The 23,822-nt window shown below is 39.4% G+C and overlaps 3 protein-coding genes across 6 annotated transcripts; 2 read left to right on the top strand and 1 right to left on the bottom strand.

Annotated features, from left to right (window-relative positions):
* The first annotated feature begins 155 nt into the window (after positions 1 to 155).
* On the top strand, positions 156 to 2,674 carry LOC124299562 (probable dimethyladenosine transferase). The gene is made up of 5 exons (XM_046752827.1): positions 156 to 462; positions 771 to 1,137; positions 1,281 to 1,626; positions 1,687 to 1,793; positions 2,530 to 2,674. The coding sequence occupies exons 1-5, from the start codon at positions 405 to 407 to the stop codon at positions 2,570 to 2,572; spliced, it is 921 nt and encodes a 306-aa protein (XP_046608783.1). The 5' UTR covers positions 156 to 404; the 3' UTR covers positions 2,573 to 2,674.
* A 537-nt stretch (positions 2,675 to 3,211) lies between these two features.
* Positions 3,212 to 7,829, bottom strand: LOC124299548 (E3 ubiquitin-protein ligase Topors-like). Of its 2 annotated transcripts, none has more exons than XM_046752812.1 (7): positions 7,665 to 7,829; positions 6,785 to 7,269; positions 6,306 to 6,533; positions 5,801 to 6,075; positions 5,195 to 5,353; positions 4,820 to 5,033; positions 3,212 to 4,711 (listed from the first exon to the last, which is right to left on the bottom strand). In XM_046752812.1, the coding sequence occupies exons 2-7, from the start codon at positions 7,219 to 7,221 to the stop codon at positions 3,469 to 3,471; spliced, it is 2,556 nt and encodes an 851-aa protein (XP_046608768.1). In that variant the 5' UTR covers positions 7,222 to 7,269; positions 7,665 to 7,829; the 3' UTR covers positions 3,212 to 3,468. The 2 variants fall into 2 exon arrangements, with proteins under 2 accessions (XP_046608768.1, XP_046608773.1); XM_046752817.1 differs by lacking the exon at positions 7,665 to 7,829 and adding an exon at positions 7,474 to 7,574.
* A 3,652-nt stretch (positions 7,830 to 11,481) lies between these two features.
* On the top strand, positions 11,482 to 23,031 carry LOC124299292 (dnaJ homolog subfamily C member 13). 3 transcript variants are annotated; one of them, XM_046752421.1, is made up of 19 exons: positions 11,482 to 11,660; positions 11,831 to 11,909; positions 12,312 to 12,579; positions 13,499 to 14,344; positions 14,569 to 15,012; positions 15,270 to 15,680; positions 15,773 to 16,341; positions 16,430 to 17,345; positions 17,424 to 17,780; positions 17,889 to 18,080; positions 18,179 to 18,691; positions 18,796 to 19,374; positions 19,455 to 19,884; positions 19,958 to 20,240; positions 20,311 to 20,524; positions 20,685 to 20,870; positions 21,031 to 21,171; positions 21,273 to 21,513; positions 21,606 to 23,031. In XM_046752421.1, exons 2-19 carry the CDS (start codon positions 11,842 to 11,844, stop codon positions 21,719 to 21,721), a joined length of 6,774 nt encoding a protein of 2,257 aa, XP_046608377.1. In that variant the 5' UTR covers positions 11,482 to 11,660; positions 11,831 to 11,841; the 3' UTR covers positions 21,722 to 23,031. The 3 variants fall into 3 exon arrangements, with proteins under 3 accessions (XP_046608377.1, XP_046608386.1, XP_046608394.1); XM_046752430.1 differs by having other exon boundaries at positions 11,483 to 11,660; positions 14,644 to 15,012; XM_046752438.1 differs by lacking the exon at positions 11,482 to 11,660 and adding an exon at positions 12,134 to 12,204 and having other exon boundaries at positions 11,893 to 11,909.
* The last annotated feature ends 791 nt before the right edge of the window (positions 23,032 to 23,822 follow it).

The following is a 23,822-nucleotide window of genomic DNA, read 5'->3' as shown; positions in this document are numbered from 1 at the left end:
GAATTTTGGAAGAAATTTAATCTCATTATTAATTTCTTATATCGCCGACAAGTCGGTAAGTACACACAGGCTACGTTAATGGCTTGGGCTTACCGGGCTGGGCTTACCATTGCGAAGACTGTGTTACTCGGAAGGTGAATGTAGCCGGCATTATGTCGAAATCGGTAACTCTCTGATGTTCTGCAATAAGTTCTCAACTCTACCGTTGGATCATCTCAGGGGACGCGAGTATACGACGATTTTCGGTTGTCACACCAAAGCCCATTAGGGACAACTGTCTTTATATTCTTCAGTCAACGCTTCAGTCAACCATGTGTATAAATATGTATTAACGTATTGTGCTTGGACCACTAGTATAGTGAAATATACCATATAACCTCTACAAGTTGTGTAAACTGTTGAAAATGCCAAAAATCCGCGTTGATAAAAAGTCTCGCGTCCACCAAGAGGTTTCCAAACAAGGTTTGTATTCGATACAGCTATCGGTATTCGACACAGCTATAGGTTTATGCGGATCTCGTCGTGTGGCTCTTTCCACTCTTACCGTACGGTTATTTCCATCAAGGAATATACCAAATGTTTTCTATTTACTGTAATAATTGCGAACAGGAGCACAGTTTCTCTAGCATACAACCATTCGTGATGGACGAAATATAAGGGAACTGCACTTGATGCGTACCAAGTGTAAAAAGTAGAAAACTCTTTCAAACATCGTAAACAATAACTGCTTGAATTCGAAAGAGTATAGTAATGTTTTCCTCTATTTTCAGGCATTGTGTTTAACAAGGACTTTGGTCAGCACATTTTGAAAAATCCATTGATCATACAAGGAATGTTGGAGAAATCTGCTCTGCGACCGACCGATGTGGTCCTTGAAATAGGTCCAGGTACCGGAAACATGACTGTCAAGGTGTTAGAAAAAGTTAAAAAAGTTATCGCGTGCGAAGTAGATCCCAGGATGGTCGCTGAATTACAGAAACGTGTCCAAGGTACTCCGTTTCAAGCCAAGCTTAAGATTATGGTTGGGGATGCCCTCAAGACGGATCTGCCATTCTTTGACATATGCGTTGCAAATGTGCCTTATCAAATATCCTCACCATTAGTGTTCAAATTGCTTTTGCACCGACCTTTCTTCAGGTAAACCAAAATCATACTCAAAGTATCTTGTTACTTGAAAATACGTTGGCATGCGTAAATAGAATTTTGGCAGAGACAACTAATACTGTCTGCCATGATTTCGATAGTCAGTATTCTGTATTCTTATATTTTTAATTTTTCAGATGCGCAGTTCTCATGTTTCAACGAGAATTTGCGCAAAGGCTAGTGGCAAAGCCAGGGGATAAATTGTACTGTAGACTGAGTATCAATACGCAGTTATTGGCCAGGGTCGATATGCTGATGAAAGTTGGCAAAAATAATTTCAGACCCCCACCAAAAGTTGAATCTAGTGTAGTTCGAATCGAACCAAGAAATCCTCCTCCTCCAATAAATTACAAAGAATGGGATGGTCTTACTAGAATAGCATTTGTCAGGAAAAATAAGACATTGGCTGCTGCGTTCAAACAGACCGCAGTTACGACTCTCTTAGAAAAAAATTACAGACTTCACTGCAGTTTAAAAAATACTGTGAGTTGACACACATTACCTGTAAAACTCAATAGAGTTGTCAATGTAAAATTTTTGCAGAGCGTACCGGATGATTTTGATTTGAAAACCAAGATCAATGATATTTTGACCGAAGCAGGAGCCACAGAGAAACGAGCAAGGTCCATGGACATCGACGACTTCATGAGGTAATTCGTATTTATTTATGTTTTTATTTCTATTCATAACATCCTTTTTTGAATAATGCTTGTACCTATAAGTAACGTGGCGCTACTTGAAATAAACATTATAGTACAATGTCAGTAAACTAAAAATTAACTATCATATTTCGGGTGAAATTATATATAAAAAAAGAAAAACAATATCTTGCAATTTATTGCCATATTTGTATGGACCTAATCCCGTATCCATGAAAGACATAACCCTCTTTATAAATGTCCAATTCAGAAATGTACTGTTTATCTGAATACCACCACTTTCTCAATTAATATTTCAAAAGCATTGAACTGACCATTCAAGTGAACAACGTTGAGTGGTAGATCGCACCTTACGTCAAATTGATTGCAATTTGAGTCTCGATGTGTGATGTTCACACATTTTTATTGATATTTGTTGGAATTGATACTAAACAGGTAAAACGTATAATAGCTCAACTATATTTCCAATATTGAATATTGATTTGAAGTCAAATTTATAGAGCTTACGAATTTTCGGAATAGGCAAAATTTGTAAAGACATGCATATTATTTCCATGTAAATATGGCATTTTCAGTGCATTTTATTGTTCCTGCAAATATCAAACTGAAGCGTTCAGTACCAATTGCATAGAATCCGTTTGCATGGTATAAATAGGTAACAAAAGATGTCAACTCTTTAATTTTCGGGGACAATAAATATGTATGATCACAATTTTATTTGTTTCAGCCTTCTGCATGCGTTCAACACAGAAGGCATTCATTTTTCCTAACCGAATCTGTGCAGATTAATGCAAGTAAGGCGGTTGTATTGTGTGTAGACTTAAAAAAAAAACCTATGTACAATATGAAAGTAAATATAAAATTAAACAAAATTTTGAAGGCTTTTGATTTTATCCTTCAAGAGAATGCGTTTCTGTTTGTATAATTCTGTCTCGTCGCTGCACGTCATTGATTAATAAAGCAGGGAGCTTATCACTTTTGTATCACTTAGAAAAATAGAAGTATTGAATATTGCCATTACTTATACTCAATATTACTAACGTACGTTTACGAAATTACGACAGTTTAAACGCATGGTTTAGTACTGAACTTTAAGGCCACGGATCACTAACAGGCCAAAACTGACAATGAATTCGGGAAGGCTCGAAAAAACAGGAATAAAATTAATTAGAAAAATTGCTCCGACGTACTAAAAGTGTGCTCAAATATATTTCAAATAGGACTTTGAAATAGTGTGAGAAATTTTTTTGACGTATCGAAAATTTAACGTACATTTTTTTATGATTCACGGTATTCTTTCATTCAATTCTGAGCAAAAAAATGATTCAATTCGAAAACGTGTTATCGTTGTATTTTTTTTTTTTCTGTCCGTATTCACTGCATAAAAAAGAAGAGGGTGGGGGGGGGGCCTTTAATAAAAATAGAACATAGGTGTAAGAAACGTTCAATTACTCTCGTGAATTGTGTATTCTATGATCACCCTTCAATTAATTATTTCCATAACGTATATCTATGAATTATGCAGGTCCTATTTTTGCTAGCGCACGCTAGCGTTGGGAATTATTATCAACAAGATATTTCATCTAGACTTGATTTGTGAGAGTTAAATCTTGCTGCGCACGAACAGAGAACTGAACGTTAATGAACAAATTTGTTAATACATGTTTTATTCCGAGTCAGAACTGGAGGATGATCTAATACGGCGTTTCTTTTTCTTGGACCTTGATTTCGATTCGCTCTTAGATCGTTTATGAGACTTTCTGGATTCCTTGTATTTTTTGTGGGATCTACGTCTCTCCTTAGAACTCGAACGTTTTTTAGAACTGGCATATCTAGATGAAAGAAGTGTGTCACTTCTAATGGATGAAGTTACAGATGCCGTTGAAACACTTGGAGTGCAATTGTCATCGGCCTGGAATGAATCTGTGACAGTAGCAGCAACAGTCTTGCTGTCGGATTTGCGACTTGCCTTTTCTTTTCGTCTATCCTTGTGTTTTGATTTTTTCTTACCAACATATGCTTTACTCGACCGTGCGCTGCAATAGCTACTTGAGCGACCATTCAACACATTCCTCTCAGAATCTGTCGTGCTGTAGTCGACTTTAAAATTAGCTTCTGTTAGTTTTTTACTTGACATCCCATTGTCTTCAAAAGAATTATATTCGTCACTTTCACGCTTCTTTACTTCTCGCTCGGAATCTGAATCCTTGATCGAACGATATCTCTTCGATCCACATTTCTTGTTTCTACAAGATCTATGTTTGGGAATACTGGTGCTTCGTTGAGAGGCATCGCTTTCTGCACAATTTTCACTGCACCATTCTTCCTTTTTAACTAAGTCTTTACGAACTGTTATCATATTGGATATTGCCGATTTCATTAATTTGGATTTACCTTTTGTTTCCTGACGTTTTTTGTGCCGGTCTGGACTAGAATCATTCCAACTTGAAGAATATTCTCTCTTGTCACTTTCTGGTGATATTGACACGGGTTTGAACATTCCATCTATGATCCGGCCTTCAGATTCGCTGCTACTTGAAATCAATGCTTTAACACGACGCTTTATTCGAACAAACATATTCGTACCCCGCTTGTACTTTTGACCATGCACAGGACTTGTGGCAATGATTGACTTCTTTGTTTTGTTCTTTGATCCGTTACCGCTGTAGGGAGTATAATCCCGATTAGAATCGATATCATCACTCTCCGACGTCGTTGTGTCAGAAAATCGTTTTAAGGATGCCAGAGTATTTTGGGTTGAGCTTCTTTTCCTATCCGTAGAAGTCGTAGCCTCGTTAACTTCGCTTAAGGTTGATACACTCGGCGAATCAAAAGGAGACCGATCTATACAATCTTCAAATGGTGGACATTGTTTTGTCACAACTTGACAGTTATGTCTAGTATGCTCGCTAAAAAATTGTATCAATGATCAGCGAGGCAGATATTCAGCATGTATTAAGAAAACGGAAATTTCATATAAAATTCTAAGCAATAGGCGTAAGAGACACAAGACTCACCTATAGTCTAAATTGGGAGCATCAGGCACATTCACTGTGTCAGCATCCGATGATAATAGATCGATAACTTCTGGTGTTCTTTCATGCCGAGGCTTCACATACCCCACAACTTCACATTCATTATCTGATATTCCTGATGAGCTTGACGAAATTGTTAATACAATATTAGAAGTTTGTGCAGTTTCTCGGAGTGCTTCAGCTACTGTACTTGGACCTTGAGAGAGAGGAAATGCAAGATTAAAGTAAAGTATTACATGAAATCACAAAATATATGCAAGCATGGGCAAGGAAAAAATGTATTATTATTGAGTTTCCCAAAGACTGTGTTAGTCAAGGGTAGATACTTATGTATGTACTTAGTATGAGACTACATACCAGGCATCTCGACTGTATGCGGACCTATTCCGAGCATCTCAATATTCATCCGACTTGCATCGATAGTTTCTTCAACAACTTGAACATCTGAATCAGTAGATATGCTGCTGCTACTAGAACTGGGTGATGATACGACAGGGACATATTCATTGGACAACCCTGCGACACATATGACATATGAGGATGTCCAAAATCAATTCAGGTATTTCCACAACTATTCTCCGACGAAAATTGTATACAATTTGACCTCATCGGTTATTCTGTTCGCCAAGTTAAATTCTGATACGGAAGTCCAAATGGCCATTATTATTCAAAATAATTTCACACCTTGATATTCACCGAAAGACGTGAAAGACTATAATCCAGTGACCAAAGAGATGTTTTCCATAGCTACAGATATGTAGCGGATTTTAAAGTCCAACAAAAAGCTACATCAATTGGGTAAGAATGCGAGAGTAAAATTGTTCAGTTGAAAATCTTTTTAGTTATGTGACTATAGAATGTATAAATTTTGTTGGAAGAAGAGATGGAATTTGAATGGTACGAACCGGTGACATTAATTGGCGGACAATTTTGCAACATGCAACCTTAATCAAATATACTAACCACGATTTGAAACATAGGTAACGTATTGATCATAACCAATCAAGTCAAAACTGGTCTGCGCGTAGTTAAGTAGCTCATGGACAAAGTGCTCGGTGTGCATGGCAAAGTAGGGACGAACTGTGTCTCGAAAGTCGGAACTTCTCAAGTCATGCCGTGTGATAGATTCCATGATAACACGCATCACGTAACTTATTTGTGGAGCATTGTTGTTAAGCAATACTTGCAGTTCGCGATTCAGCCAAGGAATCAATCGATTCAATTGGTTTGGGTTTCGCCTGTAAAATAGATCAATACAACACATGTCTTAGTATCCCGGTAAACATTGAAATTTAATAAAATTCTAAAACTAAGTATTTTGGACTTTGTATCTTAATAATTAAAATAATCTTCAGATTTGAAGTCATGGAAATAAATGATAGGAAAAAGTAGAAATTCAAAATTGAAACTGTAATAATTCATTTTAAATAATACAAGTAAAATGCGAAACATAAGCAGTGTAACTTACCGATAGTATTCAGCACTGCATTCCCTGAAGTTTCCAAATATGTCTGGTAGAGATGTCGCCCAATGTCCAAAACGATACACATTGCGCCGATAGTCAATAGGATTAGTACGTCGCAGTCTTCGTTCCTCTCTAGTAACTAGTGACGTAACAGCAGGTAGTTGTTCATTCCTCATAACTTGTTCGGGATTTAAGATATTTCGGTATCGATGATTAGGTGTCATTGTTGTACTAAAATAGAAGGTTGTCAATAAAAACGATTTCTAGCATTCAAATAAATACATTCTTGAACTACATGTAAATAGTTTTCTAGCGGGAACCAGGCCTTATTGTTTTGGCAGCATATCATGTCCATATCAAATATATTGTAGGAACATGAAGTTTTTTCTGTGCAGAACGCTTGATTGTGATTTCAAAATTATTAGCTGCCATTGCCAGTAACCGACAACCAAGAATGAAGAATCTCTGTTTAGCTAACTTACCGGTAACTAAATCCATGTGTTTCCCTCGGCAGGTTTATACTGCTGACCAGATCAAAATGAACATCCACTGTTGCAGCCATTTGTGACGCAGACAGTGAGACAAACTGACGGGGAACATGATATTGATCATAGTCGCCCTCGGATCTAACATTATGTATGATGGATTTGAAAGTTTGTTTACACAGAGGGCATTCTGTTTTTATTTTCGACCACTCTAACAAGCAGCTGAAACAAAACTGATGCAAACAGCTGTCGGTGAAAGATTTGTTGACGAGCTTGCCCAAGCAAATGCTGCAATTAGGTGGAGGAGACGTGGTGCCGTCACTTCGCTCGCTCGGTTCATTGTCTGGGCTACTTGGAGATATTTCTTCCGTCTTTAGCGGACCCTTTGGAATAGCAGCGGCGGCCGCACGTATGCTTTCTATTTCTTCATCCATTTTGCGTCAATTCTTTTCGTGGTCCATTGGTCCTTGCATTACCTTTTCCTGTATTATGCACACAATTAAAGATATTATGACCCAAGTGTGGATAGGTCCTGCAATAAATTATTTGATTTGAAAAATACGCAGTACTGGATGATGGAAATGCAAATATCTACAGATATTGTTTACGATTACTCTCTCTTTATACTGTAATGTACAAAGGGTATTGTATACAGCACAGTTGATACTATACGCGTAACTGCCTACTTATATCAATACAGGCAGAATCTTTTGGATTCCGAGGCAGAGAATATAAATATTCAAAGCCGTAATTAAATCCAGGAAAATTTCAACTCCCAATCAAGCTGCCCTTGAGTAGTAGCTTTGACTGAGGAAAAGTTAACTGATTAAAACTGTGGAATAGCCGAAAGGTAACGCATCACATGACATCCGCTCACCGTTAAAATGTTGCCTACCACCGAAGGAAATGCGACAAGTTACGTTGACAATTAAAACTACAATCAGTAGCAGAGATATGAAAGTGCTCAACGCAGGCACCGACTGCCATCATCGGCTAATTTGATCATAAAGCTTGCAGCTGTACCAAGGGCGTTAACTGGTTATTACTAACCAGCCAACCATCCGTGCTCCAGCTGCATTGCCAGTCGTGGTCACATGATTCGTGTGGAATTGAACTCGTATTTTGTTTCAGACCGAAACAAGATAGCCGAAAGATTAAGGCATTTATGCATTTCACTGTATTCATATTTACATACATGCATGCCGATAAAGCAATATGTCAACCGTTTCATTAAAAACAATGCAAACAATGGACTTTTAAGAATTCCCATGATTTAAGGAATTCCTTAAATCTAGTGGATTCTTCATACTTCAGTCCTCACATTATGACAGTCAACCGATTTGAAGTTCGATGGAAACGCAGTATTAACATTCGATCGTGAGCACCGTGAGTACGGTCAGCCCCACGGCCTTACATACAGGTCTGGAAACTCCATTGGAGGGGATCTGTCGCTTATTGAAGCAATTTTTGTGTTCACTAGTCGCCACTAGGTTCGTTGCGATCTTATCAACAGCGTTGGCGGTGCCGGGGGTCCAGACAAGACCGTGGTATTCGCATATATGTATATGAGTATTCGCTCACTCACACTCACTCATCGTATTTATTGAGATTATTGTTATCCTGGTAACTAGACCGCAGCGACAACTGGCGGTGCCGCTAGAATCAAAATTTGCACTCGTTAAGCGACACGAATAATCGTGGCTCCCATCATAGGAGTTTCCAGACCTGTATATAAAACCGTGGTCAGTCCCCTGACACTCACCGCTGCTCGCATACTAAAAAATTGTACGCGTTTTTTCCCTATTTTTTAGTTCCTCTACGTGGCGCTAGTAGATTTCTGACACGCTCGCTGCCCTCGCTGACCGCGAGCAAGCGACAACTACTAGCGCCACTAGTGATGGAAATTGCCGGCAGAATCGAGGGAAATTTTGCGAACCACTTTTAACAGCGTGTGTCAGGGGGCTGAGCACGGTCTTACACCCGTATTCATAGTCTCTCCTTATCTCAAGGATAAAGGACGCCTTGATGAAGGCTTCCTTGAATCTCAGAGGCGTCCTCGTTTCATAGTCACAACTTGGCTCTCCCTTCCAGAAGCAAGACATATTTAGGGATACGTGATTGCTTATGGTGGTAAAACTGCTGATCGAAGCGCCACTCGGCTATATTTAAATCTAACTTGAACCGCTTAGCTCTCATTGTCAAGTTGCGTCGGTTGACGAGAGTGTATAACCTCAAAGAGGTTAACCTGTAGACTGGCTATGATCTCTGCGTCATACGGGTCATAAGTGCATAGACGCCAAGCGCAAGCGCAAACGTTGACTACATGAAACGAAACAGCAAATCGCAGTGCCGAAGGTTTCCTCAAGGATGCTCGAGACCTACCTTGAAAGAAGGAGGCCGATGAGGCTCCTTGTTCTGTTGAGGAAGGTCTATGAAAAGTGAAATGATGTACAAGGAATTCTTGTTCCTCAAGGAAGGATTATGAATACGGGTGTGTAGACAGGTCTGGGCACTCCAAGCCCCTTCCCGTATAACGCAGCGTGATCGTCTTGAAGCCTGTGTTTCTCAATTTGTGCACCAAAGATCGGAGCGCTGCAATCTCCGAGGCCGGTGTATGCGTAGTAAAGTAGGCCTTTTCCTCACTAGCGGTAGCGGCGAAAATTCACAACATCGGCTTCATTTTCGAGCACGGTTTTACAGCCGGAGTGCCCAGACCTGTCTATAAAACCGTGGTCATGTGTCTCCTTGGCTCACGTCACGCACATACAATACGTAAAAACTGTGCTTTACTTACACCCGTATTCATAGTCCTTCCTTGAGGAACAAGGATTCCTTGTTCCTCATTTCACGTTTCATAGACCTTCCTCGATAGAATAAGGAGCCTTATTGGCCTCCTTCTTTCAAGGCAGGTGGCTTATTACGGTTCTCGAATCGAGTGAAAATGACGAAAGTGAGTGGCTCACCCTATTACGGTGAATCTCTGGAGGTGAAAAAACGAGATTATCCGCGTGAATAAATTCAACACGAAATTCGGTATCGAGAATCGTTTTGCGTATGCTCGTGAGCGTAATTTGCTTGGATTTGCCTGACAGTTCCATCAATTTCATCAAAGAACGAAGATTACTCCATATTTGTTGGTTAAAGAGTAAAAGTTATTGATACGTGGGAACTTGTACAATGAATAATTTAGTGATCGTGATTATGCAAAATCAGGAAAATCAAATGCTCAAAATACGACGAACACTACGCGATGCCTCATACCCATTCAATATAACTTGTATATATTTATGTTATTTATTATATATTTTATATATTGTACTTCTGTCACGTTCATTTTCTTCAACAATTCTTTCTCACGTTCACAACAACTTTTATAGGTTATCTGACAAAATGGCGTCAACTTTCGTGAAAATGTGAGATCCCTATACCGGACGTGCCTAGTTACTTCACATTTTCACTCGAGAGATCCGTAATAGAGTGACCAAACTCACGTGAGATGAAAATGTGAGAAGTGAGTAAACTCGCTCGAGAACCGTAATAAGCCCCCTGGTCTCGAGCTTCCTTGAGGAAACCTTCGGCACTGCGATTTGCTGTTTCGTTTCATGTAGCCAACGTTTGCGCTTGCGCTTGGCGTCTATGCACTTATGACTCGTATGACGCGGATCTACGCCAGTCTACAGGTTAACTACTTTGAGGTTATACACTCTCGTCAACCGACGCAACTTGACAATGAGAGCTAAGCGGTTCAAGTTAGATTTAAATATAGCCGAGTGGCGCTTCGATCAGCAGTTTTACCACCATAAGCAATCACGTATCCCTAAATATGTCTTCCTTCTGGAAGGGAGAGCCAAGTTGTGACTATGAAACGAGGACGCCTCTGAGATTCAAGGAAGCCTTCATCGAGGCGTCCTTCATCCTTGAGATAAGGAGGGACTATGAATACGGGTGTTAGGCTGTATTCCGAAACCATGACGTCACGCAGTCAACTGCGAACTGCGTTCCGTTTTTACTCCGAGTTGCCACACGTCCCAGATCGTAGTAGTCACAGTCAACAATGTCACAAACTTCATGACGTCACTGACTGGCGGCAGTAAGCCACGGTCTTACAACAGGTTTGGTAACTTCAGCACTTTTGAGTGGTAGGGGGTGTCGGCGTTAGTGAGGCACACGGTCTTGTTTCTTATCTATCCGCTAGGGGCGCTAGTGGCCCGGGGTATGATAGATATAGATATATACCGATAAGATAACCTGCTCATCGAAGTTTTTGACAGTTCATAACTCAGTGTAAAGTGTGTAAACGGTGGATCATCTCCACAAGATCTCAAACTGTCTCAAAAGTTGTGAGCCCTCGCTTGATGTTTATGGATTTTATTGACTTAAACATTTGAGGATTTCGTTAAAATAAAACAATTATCACGCCCGCCATGGAATGCTAGTAAACATCTCAATCATTTTTTATTCGCATCTTTCTTCATTTTTGAGTGTTATTCAGGATTGTTGATTCCGAAAAAACTGGCTCACCCCGAGGGGGCAGCGCTGCAGACGGCGAAGACGAGAACCACGGTTTTGCCTCATTATCTGAGTCATTCCCCACCCTACTAGTTACCAGACCTGTATGTAAAGACCGTGCAGTAAGCTGTCGCGCGATTTCGGAACGCGGTTGCCAGTACTTGCAGTACTGCGAGTATATTTCGGAATACACCCTAAAGGGGGTCTCTGAGTGCCCATTTCCATTAGCGTGACACCCCCTAGGCCAAGGTATCATGGCGGCACTTATAGGTTGGAAAAGTTATCGAAAATGACATTTATGTCATGAATTAGTAGTAAATACTGTTTGAATTATATTTGTTTCTACAGAGTCCCACTCGTAAATGTAAGTTGATTTAGATAAAACTTATTGTTTATTCCGTAGTGGGTTTATTATCAAAGAACACGTTGTTATGCGATACGTTTGACAGTTCCCATAAGTTTATTATAATTATTCACAGTATTCACATTCTATAATAATGATTGTTTTTAAATAAGTTAACGAAATATTTACAGGAAATGAGACAATGATGCCGATAAAGGATAATCAAGATGTGGCTTGTTTTCTTGTCACTAAACACTCGTGGAAGGGAAAGTAAGCAGTTTCGTATTTTTTCCTTTTTTTTTTTTTTGTTCGCTGGTCAATACACTTTTATCAGATGTTTTTCTTATCCCCTGCAATGGCTCGTACTATGCTTCTGCCTTCCTGTATTTGTTTTTTACCTGTGGATGATTTCTGTATTAGTAAAACTTGCACATACATTTTTACTCTAAAGATAAACACTTGTGTTTACTTACACAAATGAATATGCTTATCAGTGAGTGTATCCGTAACTGGATATCTGACTGTGGTCCATTACAAAGGACTCTGAAAATGACATCGTGTGAAGGTGAATAAAAACATCTTCAGGGCTTTATAACCACTTGAGAAGAACATTGCAGTCACTATCGACGAAAACAAAATCTGTCATATATAAAGTTCCTCTTAATGTTTTAGGTACAAACGTGTTTTCTCTATCGGATCCATGGGCATTACAACATATAATCCCGGCAATCTCGAGGTTACTAATAAGTGGGCATATTCAGATTTTATCAGCCTACAGCCGACAAATAAAAGTCAGACTGGCCTGTATGAGTTTAGTATCACGATGCGCAAGGAACGAAAAGTAGATACTATGAGATTCAGCTCTGAGTACAGGTTACAACTTTTGACTGAGGCTTTGAAATTCAGAAATCAATTTGCAGAAAAACCAAAGGAGATTTTGGTGGGTTTCCCATTACGATTATGTAATTAAAGTTACTTTCTACTAATGCTGCAGTTTTATGCTTTAAAATACAATGCGACAGGTACGATAGAAGTATACAGGGTGTCCCAGCGTAAATCACGCATTACAATATCTGAACAAAAGATGCAATATCCAAGCAGAAGGCTATGGATTTTTTATTTTCCATAGCGATAATTTGCGAAGCGCGATCACTGGGCACTTTTACCACCTATCTTCGAATTTGTCTTAATGTAGGGTAAATTTTTTTGTATTGGTAAAAAAATCGGTAGCCATTTAAGAAAATCTAGTTTGGGTCAGTATCTCGGAAGCAGTGATACGACAGAACTGATATCAGCAGATTGTGTCCCCCTAGTAACCACACAATTACTGTTTCAAACAGTTTCCAATAGCAATATTCTAATGTGTGATTTACATTTGGACGCCCTGTATATCGCGTTATCAACTATATGGTCATTTAATACTGCAGGCTACATGGATCAAAGCTCCATATTTACTAAAACACAATTTTAGGCATGAGTGAATGGTGCGAGAGAATTTCGTCAATACTCTAGTTGATTATTGTTCATAAATTCAAATTTGCTGTCAAAAATGCTGTTATCTTACCATTAATGAAGCTGAAGTTGGCAGCCAAAAGTGTTAACATTTTTGCAAACAGTGAAAAGCATTTCAGCTTTATACTCGTAATTGTATAAAAGTATCGGGTGTTCCTCGTATTTTAAAAAAATTTCATTTTCGGAGTTCACTACCTTATTCGAATCAAGATTAGAACGTTTGGCTGCTAATTCTGGCTACTAGCTTCAGCCCTGTTCACCATTAATCATTTTGCCTTACACAAGTTCTCCAGTGTTTTGATTATTTCAACAATTGTGGGTTCAAGATTATACATTTTTTTTCTCAGAGATACCAAGCTTATAAGCATCATTGGTCGGATACGAGATTGCCCGTGGTCCTTGAGGTGACACCATTTAGTCTTGACCAGTTGGATCCTGCCACAAACATGTTATTGGCTAGCTATTGTTACAAGGATTTTGAAGGCCTTGCTACAATGAAAGACTACCCAGGTGGCTTTGTGATAGTATGTGGGGGCTTTGGACGCCTGCACCTATTTGCCTCGCATCAAATTGAAGAGATAAAGAAAAAAATGCTGGAATCGGCACTAAATAACTTGGGAATCAATATAAAAGTATTGAAAGAACAAATAATCCTCGACGATTTTCTCACTCAAAGACTGGGAAAGTTCAGTGGCGATGAGCACATAACCAGTGTATCAGAGTTCACTGTTCACAAGCTGTCATCCAGGCACCCGGATCCTCAACGAAGAACATTATGCCTTTCAGATACTTGCCTTGTTGAAAGAGACCCTCAGACGTATAGCATTTGCACCCTCAGACCATTGTCTGATATTTTTACTCTGGTTCGAGATAATTCAAATCCGCAATTGTTCACGATACAGTACCTGAATGGTCAAATGCGGAGTTACACAACCACTGACAGGGATTCTTTACTCGCTTCTTTACTAGATGGTGTTAGGGCATCTGGGAACAGAGATGTTCATGTTAAAATGTATCCTATATCTCGTGGCAAGAGACTCGGTCCATTGAACCTGCCTGTCGATGAAGAAGTCGAGACTTCTCATGTAAAATTTTTGCAACAACCACCCGGGAATAAATCATTCTCCGAGATGTTGGAAAGATTCAATGCAAATGCTCCATACAACGGGCTACACTATTCCACCTCCCAAGATGTGAGTAATCTTCAATAAGTGTTACTTGTTTTTGTATTTACAAAGTGGAGACATGGTCTTTCACCTCAAATTTCCTGTAATAATGTCAGTAACTGACGAATGACAAATTGTTGTGTTACCCGTCGAGCATGCTTTGTAATTGTGTCGTTCACTCGATTGGTTCGATAACTTGCTCTTTGAGGAGATACCTTGTTTAGAACCAACCTGTGATATTTCTTGTTCAGGATAATAAACCGCTTGATTGGACTGTAACTACGTTACAACTTCAAGTCCACAGGGTTACAAATGACTATTTACAGGGCCTATTTACCGAGAACAAAGACAAGGTAATTCTCGGCGCCCTGAATGCTTTAGTGAGCAAGGAACTGGAAACTAATAGCGAAGTCGAGGCGCAGTTTCATGCCCTAAGAAGGCTAGTTGCAAGCAAAGTTGGTTTCACAGCGTTCACAACGTTGCCAGGCTTTAGAGAAGCCATTGGGAATAAGGTTGTCAAAGCATTGAAGCGACAAGATTGTGGAGTGACGCAAGCAGCAATGGATTGTATTTGTGCTCTCATGCAGCCCATGCACGAAGACTGTGACTTAAGACAAGAACAATTGAACAAAAGCAGTCTACTCAGTAGTACCAAGTTCCTTGACAGTCTTCTAGATATGTGGATCAGCCACGTTGTGAGTATTTGACAAAAGAATTACGACGTACATGTTTTCTGTTGTCATTCGGAACATTTTGAGTCACTCATCAAACCCTAAGTCATTTTTGCATTCCCAAATCAACCACAATTAGTTTCACAGTCTTAATTTATGAAGTCCAGTGTAGAGTGGTAATAAACTATATTTCTTCAAAATGAAATTAATTGATTGGATGAAAAACACTGGGGATAAAATTCTCATTTTATGTGATTTTCCATTATTTATAAATATTTTAGAATCATGGCACAGGAGCTCTTGTGGTTTCTGCCATGTTGGATTTCCTAACATTCGCGCTCTGTGTACCATACAGCGAAACAACAGATGGCAAACACTTTGATAATTTACTGGAAATGGTCGCTGCTAGGGGTAGATCGTTGTTTCGACTGTTTCAACATCCTTCGTTAGCAGTTGTCAAAGGAGCAGGGCTTGTGATGCGGGCTATAATTGAGGAAGGAGCACCAGAAATTGCAGCAAAAATGCAAGAATTGGCACTAGCCGAGGGTGCTTTGCCGAGACATCTGTTGAATAGCTTATTCACTCTGGGCAGTGATGGCAGACTTTTGACACATCGACAATTGTGCCGACATTTGGTGGGCTTGTGGGTCACCGGACACCCTACTGCGATGGGGTTACTAAAGAGAATAATGGTACATGCTTGACAATAGTTATCTGCTTGCGTACTGCCGTCACTGACACTGTTTAAATTTTTGAGTGACTTATTTTGAATTTGTAATTACAGCCAGTTGGTTTGCTGAATTATCTGGATTCAGAGGAGAAAGTGCCGGATTCTTTTCTGGAAGAAGAACGATTGAATAATCGTGATAATTTAAAAATTGCGATCGATCATGCCTCGAAAAACAGAAAAAGTCCACAATGGATAGCCATTGAGCGTCAAATGCGAGTACTTGAAAGGCATGTGGAAAACGCCCTTCAACACTGGGGTGCTAGAGTGGGTATCGAGCGGCGTGAAAAAATTAAAGAACGACCAATTGTGCTGCGAAAGCGTAGAGAACGGATTAAGTCCGAAGCAAATTGGAAGCTATTTTATTACAAATTTAATCAAGATCATGCGCTGCCGAATTTAATCTGGAACCACAAAACACGAGAGGAGTTGAGAACCGCTTTGGAAAACGAAATAAGAGCTTTTAGCTCTGACAAGGATTTGTCGGGTGGCACTTTGATAGCCTGGAATCACAGAGAATTCGAAGTACAGTATCATTCTTTGTCCGACGAAGTGAAAATTGGTGATTATTATCTCCGACTGCTATTAGAGAAGGAAGACAGTCCTGATAGCCCTATAAGGAAGTCGTAAGTCGATGTGATATTCATTGTTCAAAATGTATCTAGTTTCGGTACATTAAAAGAAATATGAGATTAACGCCCTATTTCATTCTAGGTATGAATTTTTCAACGACTTGTATCATAGATTTCTGTTGACTACAAAAATTGAAATGAAGTGCCTTTGCCTGCAAGCAATGACTATCGTGTACGGTCGATATTTTGAAGACATTGGCCCTTTTTCCGACACTAAGTACATAGTTGGTATGCTTGAACGGTGTTCAGATAGGATGGAGCGTGATCGTTTAGTTATGTTTATAAATAAGCTGATACTACATCGGAGAAATGTTAAAGATATTATGGACCAAAATGGCGTTAGAACTCTGGTCGATCTCTTGACATTGGCTCACTTGCACACGTCGCGTGCTGTTGTTCCGACTCAGACGAATGTCATAGAGGCAGGACCAGATCAAGAAAGGGTCATGGAGAAAGAATGGTACTACAATGACGGAGACCAGCGAAAAGGTCCAATTTGCATCACTGAATTGAAGAAATTATATGCAGCTGGTAAAATTAACAACAAAACTAAGGTCTGGGCACAGGGGTTAGATGGTTGGCGAATGGTGATGCAAGTTCCTCAGTTGAAGTGGACTTTAGTTGCCAAAGGCAGTCCAGTAATAAATGAAAGCGAATTGGCAACCCTAGTTTTGAACATTCTCATCAAAATGTGCGAATACTTTCCAAGTCGAGATGCTGATGATGCTATAATTCGGCCACTGCCTCGCGTTAAAAGGCTACTTTCCGATCCTCAGTGTATGCCACATGTAGTTCAGTTACTCTTGACTTTCGATCCAGTCTTAGTAGAGAGAGTATCGACATTGCTTTGCGAAGTGATGAAGGATAATCCAGACGTGTCAAAAATCTATCTAACGGGAATCTTTTTCTTCATATTGATGTATACTGGGTCCAACGTTCTACCGGTTGCAAGATTTTTGCAGCTGACGCACACCAAACAGGCGTTTAGGGGTGATGAAGTAAGTGCAGCTTAAATTGTCTTACCATTTTTAGATCATCTGTACATTGATGTGTTTGTTTACATTTTGTCAACTCAGAACACAGCATCTGACATAATGCAGAGGAGTATATTGGGCCAGCTTTTGCCAGATGCTATGGTTAGCTACCTTGAGAATCACGGAGCAGAAAAGTTTGCACAGATATTTTTGGGTGACTTTGACACACCAGAAGCCATCTGGAATGCTGAAATGCGCAGGATGTTAATAGAAAAAGTGGCTGCACATATAGCAGACTTCTCGCCTAGGCTACGAAGCCACACACTGGCTCGCTACCAATACATCCCTATACCAGCTATAAGATATCCTCAGCTTGAGAATGAACTGTTCTGTCAAATATTTTACCTCAGGCATCTTTGTGATACAAACAAATTTCCCCAGTGGCCGATACCTGACCCTGTAAGTATATTTTGTTTTACATAGGTATAACATTTTTTTAAACTGAGAGTTCTTGATAAATAAGGTGTATCTTTCGTTACAATTCAATCAAGCATTATTTATTATCAGGTAAGGTTGCTGAAAGATGTGTTGGATGCATGGAAAAAGGAGGTGGAAAAAAAGCCACCGGTTATGACAGTGGACGATGCCTACAGAGTTTTGGGATTAGCCGGTGGGAAACAGCACAATGAAGCTACTGTGCGAAAGTCTTATTATAAACTTGCACAAATGTATCATCCAGATAAAAATCCTGATGGCAGGGTAAGAAGCCAATGACTTGTTCTTTGAGCGAGCGTGGACTATTACAGATCTGTTGAAAACTTACGAACATACTTGTCTTGACGTTTAATATTTTCTAGGATAAATTCGAAGCTGTTAATCAAGCATACGAATTCCTGTGTAGCCGTAGCTGTTGGACCGCGGATGGTCCAAACCCGGATAACATTGTTCTCATCCTTCGAACGCAGAGTATTTTGTTCCATCGATACGCTGATGAGCTTCAGCCATACAAATACGCGGGTTACCCACAACTGATTAAGACAATAAAGTTTGAGACCAATGATGATCAATTGTTCTCAAAGTCTGCACCTCTCCTGGCCGCAGCAAGCGAACTTGCCTATCATACCGTTCACTGTTCTGCTTTAAATGCCGAAGAATTGAGGAGAGAAGGTGGCCTGGAAGTTATGTTAGAAGCATATTCAAGATGCGTTTCAGTCTTAAATAACTCAAGTAAACCCAATGACGTCGCTGTTCAAGTTTGTACACATATCACAAGATGCTTTGCTGTTGCCGGGTTGTTCAGAGGGTGTAGAGAAAAGATGGTCGAGTTGCCTCAATTGGTCAGGGATCTCTGCAGGCTCTTATATTTCAAGGTACGGCTGGCGTATTTACGATGATAATCTGCTCGGAATTATGAACAAAGCTCTTTTCTTCAATGTACTTTCAAATAACTTGCGGACCGGATAACTTGTTTCAGCATTTAACGAAACTCTGCTCTGTGGCAACGGAGTGTGTATCATCCTTAGCAACCGATAGCGTGCTCCAGATGCAGTTGCTGCAGTCGGGAGCACTGTGGCATTTGCTCCTCTTCATGTTCAACTATGATTACACGTTGGAGGAAGGTGGCGTGAAAAGAAGTCAGGATGAAAATCGGCAAGAAGTTGCAAACAACTTGGCTAAGCTTGCGGTGAGGGCATGTGCTAGGCTGGGTGGCTATATGACTGGCGATAATGAAACACCAGTTAATCCCGTTACCGTGGCTGCGCTGGAAAGCACCCTCACCCTGTATCTGGCCCGTCAGCTTGGCAAGGAAAAACCTGAAGAAATCCTGAAAATTCTCAATTCAAATTGCTCAAATCCGTATTTGATATGGGACAACGGTACCAGGGCAGAACTAAATGAGTACTTAGAATCAAAGCGGCAAGAAAGACTGAGTGGCAATGGAGACTTTGAACATGATTTCACTGAGTTTAAATATACGGCGCATAGCAATGAACTTATAATTGGGGAAATCTTTGTTAAAATTTATAATGAACAGCCAACGTTCCCAATTGAGGTAAGCGGCTTGTTCAGGAAATGCCAATGCCTCTGTAACATAATTGATGATTCGGAAAACTTTATCTAGAAAATTTTCAGAATCCAAAGGGTTTTACAATAGACCTCCTCGACTTTCTCTCCAAGTCTGCTGCTTATTTAGCTTCTGTCGGAAGTGTTGCATTGTTAAAGAAGGATCAGGAAAAATTGAGGCATATCGTAATATCCCTTGACGCTCTAAAAAATGTGATAAAAAATAATCCCGGTGTAGAAATGCAGTGCATTGGTCACTTCAAGTTACTTTTTGGACTGTTGAGTTGCAACAGCTTCAAGCCAATCCAGAAGGGAGCTCTGGAAGTTATTAATAATGTCACTAAAAATCAAGAGTGCGTCAACGATATTGCCGCTAATGAGGTAGTGGTGCATTTACTTTTGTGCCTGCACAGTTTGACCGAGTGCCAGCTTCTGACCTTGGAAACATTGTACGCCTTGATGAGTACTACGAAAATAGTAAAAGATGCTTTGACCAAAGGTACCCCGACGTTAGTTTTGGTGTTGCTAAATTTATTTGAAGGTAACTTACAGGCTTTGTGGTGTTGTTTCAGGTGCTGTTGTGTACATTCTTGATTTATTTTGCAACTCCAACAATACCCAAATACGGGAAGCCGCTGCCGATTTACTGGCTAAAATGTCTTCCGACAAGTTAGCTGGGCCAAAAGTAAAGCTCGATTTGTCGAAATTCTTGCCACGGTTGTTCAGCGAGGCAATCCGAGATGCGCCTAAGCAATGTGTACATATGTTCGAATCTAGACATGAAAATCCAGAGTTAATTTGGGATGACGACTCAAAGAACAGAGTTTCCAGAATTGTTTCCGAGATGAAAGAAGAGTAATTATAACTCACTATCCGGTATCTCTATATATTTCAAGATAGAATACGACCAATCTTGATATTTCAGACACTATGCAGCCCAGAGAGTGAATCCAAATACAAATCTGAAGTTGCCTGAAATGCAGACTAACATAGATATCGGAAGTAATGAACCTGTGGTAGCTGGAGTTTACCTCAGATTATTTATAGCCAGTCCTACATGGGCCCTCAGAAAACCTAAAGAGTTTTTGAGCGAGCTGATGGATACGACATTGATTCTAATGTCAAAGGAAAAAACTGACGTGAGTGGTTGTCGATTTATTTCCACGATTTCCATTAATTTGGTGTGGAAGTTACATACGCTCTGATGCAAAATTTTGTTTCCATTTTGACGTGTAGTGATTTTTTGGAAACTTGGTTCTCTAAAATGCTCTGTAACTCTACCCATTTTTTTCTTGCTAGACCGATTTGCTAGAGTTAGCTGCGCAAGCTTTGGTGTGCTTGTTGCAAGCTCAGCCAGCGTTGGCTGATCAGGTACCATCTCTAGGCCATATACCAAAGTTATGTCGACAAATGTCTGTTCCCAATAGTCAACCGGCCGTCTACAAAGCTGCCATATTAATATTGCACCAATTAGCCGCTAGTGAGGTAGGAAATGGAAGTTTTTAATCACGTTTTCAAACTAAAACAGTTTGATTCTAACAGAGAGCTCTTACTATCTGCCTTCACGGGCTCAGAAGCTGATACAATGATTTTTTATTTTATTTTCACTACACCGAGATAGCACCTACATAAATTTCAATTTCAGATATGTATAACATCAATATGTCAGACAGAGTGTATAAGTCCTCTAAAGTATGCAATGCAATCGAGGAAAGACATGATAGCCATAGCTTGCGAGGCATTAAACAGATTATTCTCAACGAACGAGGACAGGCTTGTGAAGCAGGTGCTCTATTGCTATTCATAATCGCGATATCATAACATTTTCTAACTTAGTTTTGACTTTTGTCTATCTGTAAGCGATAAATTTTTGCATCATGCTTGCAGGCATTAGAAGCACAGATGGTCCCGTACCTTTTGACACTTTTGGAGGGTAGATTAGACACCATTGATAATCCTGGCACGACAAAGGCTCAAATAGTGAAGGCCTTGAAAGCAATGACACGGAGTCTGTTGCTGGGTGAAAAAATCACAGCGATATTAGACAAATCCTCTGTTTGGGCAGAGTACAAAGACCAGATGCACGATTTGTTTATATCCAACACACCCACTGCGGGTTATTTGACTGGTAACTGAAATCACAATTACATTGGTGTAACGTTATCGTGTCATTTTCATTGTTCGACCTTTTTTATCTTTTTTTCATCAATTTTATTGAAGCTGGTGTACCGGTGTCTGCGGGTTATCTAACTGCAGGACCAAGTGCCACACTTCCCACAGGACCCCCACCAGTCGACAAAGAAGACAATGTGATTAATAGGAATGATAACATTTGATGAAATTCTGATGGCTAAATATTTGAAACAGTGATAAAAAAAAAAGAAAAAAAAAAAACAGTAGCTGGTATATTGTTGGAAAATTGGAAGGTACCGTTATTAATGCTTATCGGCCACATTTCAATACGACTTAATTCGTAAAATATCATCGTTCGAAAATCAAGACGTCTTTCTATCTATAATAAGTGACAATTTTGATATGCACATACATATTTGCTGTAATGATTGGCGCATATTTAGGGTTGATTTTTTGCTTAACTAATTACTCTTTTCTATTCTTTGATCATTCTATTTGAAATCCGTTCTTTACTATCACAGTTTAGATCTTACATGCTCAGATACGTGTACATAAATACATATACATTACTCGGGATCACCCTATATTAATCAGGAAACAGCTGATTACCTGTAGAAAAAAGAAGTTACATGTCGCCGTACTTACCAATATAATTTCAGTGTCCACAAACGTAAGACATGCAGAGTCAGACCTTTTACACATGGAATGACGGGTAAATTGCTGTTGTAGTTGGCGAGTGAAGAGTTCCTACATGTATTGCATGCGTATTTCCTTTATCGCGTCAGTCGCACTAGTGAAAAACGAAGTCCGTGTACACATTTTGTTTTGCCAAAATGAAACGAGACTTTAGTTGACCATAATAAAAAAAAAATATTCGAAATAATACATTCCGATTGAATAAAATGTTTGGTAGAATTGCAGAAACAAAGAGAGAAAAAAATAAACTTGTTGTATGCATTACTCTTGTTATAAATAGAACGACTTTTTTTCATTACTGTAATTCTGATATACATGATAAGACGTTATTGTATAATTTACTTATGCCGTCTACGCTTATCAATTTATGAATTAATATTGGGATGGAAATTTGTTAGATTTTATAATTTGTAATATTCGTTGTGTCCTTGGTTAGGAAACAATTCTCTGATTACTTGAATCGCAAATTTTTCAATCATCAATTCTATGAGAGCGCGTGGATGCTTATATGAGTATAAATGAAAAAAGATACACTCACATGTCGTACGATGTTTTCATTCGCTTTACAATAGTGGCCTATCTAGAATTAGTCCAGGCATTACTGTACTGTTTGTAATATTATTATAAATAAGTGATTAACTGATTAATATGATAATTATCAACGCCTTATGCAATGTATTATTTTCTCCGAGTCTATATCTCAGTTTTTTCTTTCTTTTTTTATTTTTGCTTTATAGATTTAATGCAAAAAAATGAATGTATATACAGGTATATATGTATATATATATATTATATATTAAATCACGGAAAATTTTTGTCCATGTATAGTAATAAAAAAAAAAAGAAAAAAAGAAAAAAAACAATATTCAAAATATACAATTTTGCACATGGTTGAAAGTGACGCTACAATTGTTTTATTGTGCAACAGCGATAATATGTTGCATCATTTTTCTGAGTTCGACAGCAGCCTTGGGTAATGTTTTGCGCCATGTAGAGGGGCAAACCTGGTTGGTAATTTTATAATCAATGGTGTTTATCGGTGAACGAAAAGATTGCCGATTTCTTACTTTGTCCTATTGTGCCGGACACTACAGATCGCTTACAGATCTGCTGTATCGCGTTGAACTGATGGATCGATGAGAGAGGGAGGTATCCGAATTGTCTGCGTATACTTATTTTTTTTTTATAGAATTTAGTATTGTTATTTGCTTCAATTATTTATTTGAGCTCGCTTTTCTCTGTATTCATATGATTTCCGGGGCCGAAAGAAAATGAGGTATGTAAGTGCGAGGCTGGGATCGGGGTTTAGAGCCGCATACGCACGTGCGTGCATCCTACCCGCAACCTCAGCCATCTATAACGAACGTATGTAGAGCGATGATATGTATGAATATATCATCTCAGTCTCGAGTTTATGACTACGTGTATGTAACGTATACCCATGTATACTTACACACGCGTGTGGTACGCGTCATCGAAGATGGGACCAGTAAAAGCAGTTTAACATTGAAATCGTTTAATTTACATACGGCTGATTTATCGCTGGGATTACGAAGAGACGGTGTTACCCGAGGAGCGTAGGACGTCCCAGAAGCCGCGGACATCCGC

Source organism: Neodiprion virginianus, chromosome 1, assembly GCF_021901495.1.
Source record: "Neodiprion virginianus isolate iyNeoVirg1 chromosome 1, iyNeoVirg1.1, whole genome shotgun sequence".
NCBI lineage: Eukaryota > Metazoa > Arthropoda > Insecta > Hymenoptera > Diprionidae > Neodiprion > Neodiprion virginianus.
This window is presented reverse-complemented; position numbering and strand designations above follow the sequence as displayed.

Coding starts and splice junctions, on each gene's coding strand:
- LOC124299562 (XM_046752827.1), top strand. CDS start 405: ATGCCAAAAATCCGCGTTGATAAAAAGTCTCGCGTCCACCAAGAGGTT. Junction 1,138..1,280: donor TTGCACCGACCTTTCTTCAG/GTAAACCAAAAT, acceptor TTAATTTTTCAG/ATGCGCAGTTCTCATGTTTC. Junction 1,794..2,529: donor GACATCGACGACTTCATGAG/GTAATTCGTATT, acceptor TATTTGTTTCAG/CCTTCTGCATGCGTTCAACA.
- LOC124299548 (XM_046752812.1), bottom strand. CDS start 7,221: ATGGATGAAGAAATAGAAAGCATACGTGCGGCCGCCGCTGCTATTCCA. Junction 6,534..6,784: donor ACACATGGATTTAGTTACCG/GTAAGTTAGCTA, acceptor CTTCTATTTTAG/TACAACAATGACACCTAATC. Junction 5,354..5,800: donor TACCTATGTTTCAAATCGTG/GTTAGTATATTT, acceptor TATGTGTCGCAG/GGTTGTCCAATGAATATGTC.
- LOC124299292 (XM_046752421.1), top strand. CDS start 11,842: ATGATGCCGATAAAGGATAATCAAGATGTGGCTTGTTTTCTTGTCACT. Junction 16,342..16,429: donor GATAGCCCTATAAGGAAGTC/GTAAGTCGATGT, acceptor ATTTCATTCTAG/GTATGAATTTTTCAACGACT. Junction 17,346..17,423: donor AGGCGTTTAGGGGTGATGAA/GTAAGTGCAGCT, acceptor TTGTCAACTCAG/AACACAGCATCTGACATAAT.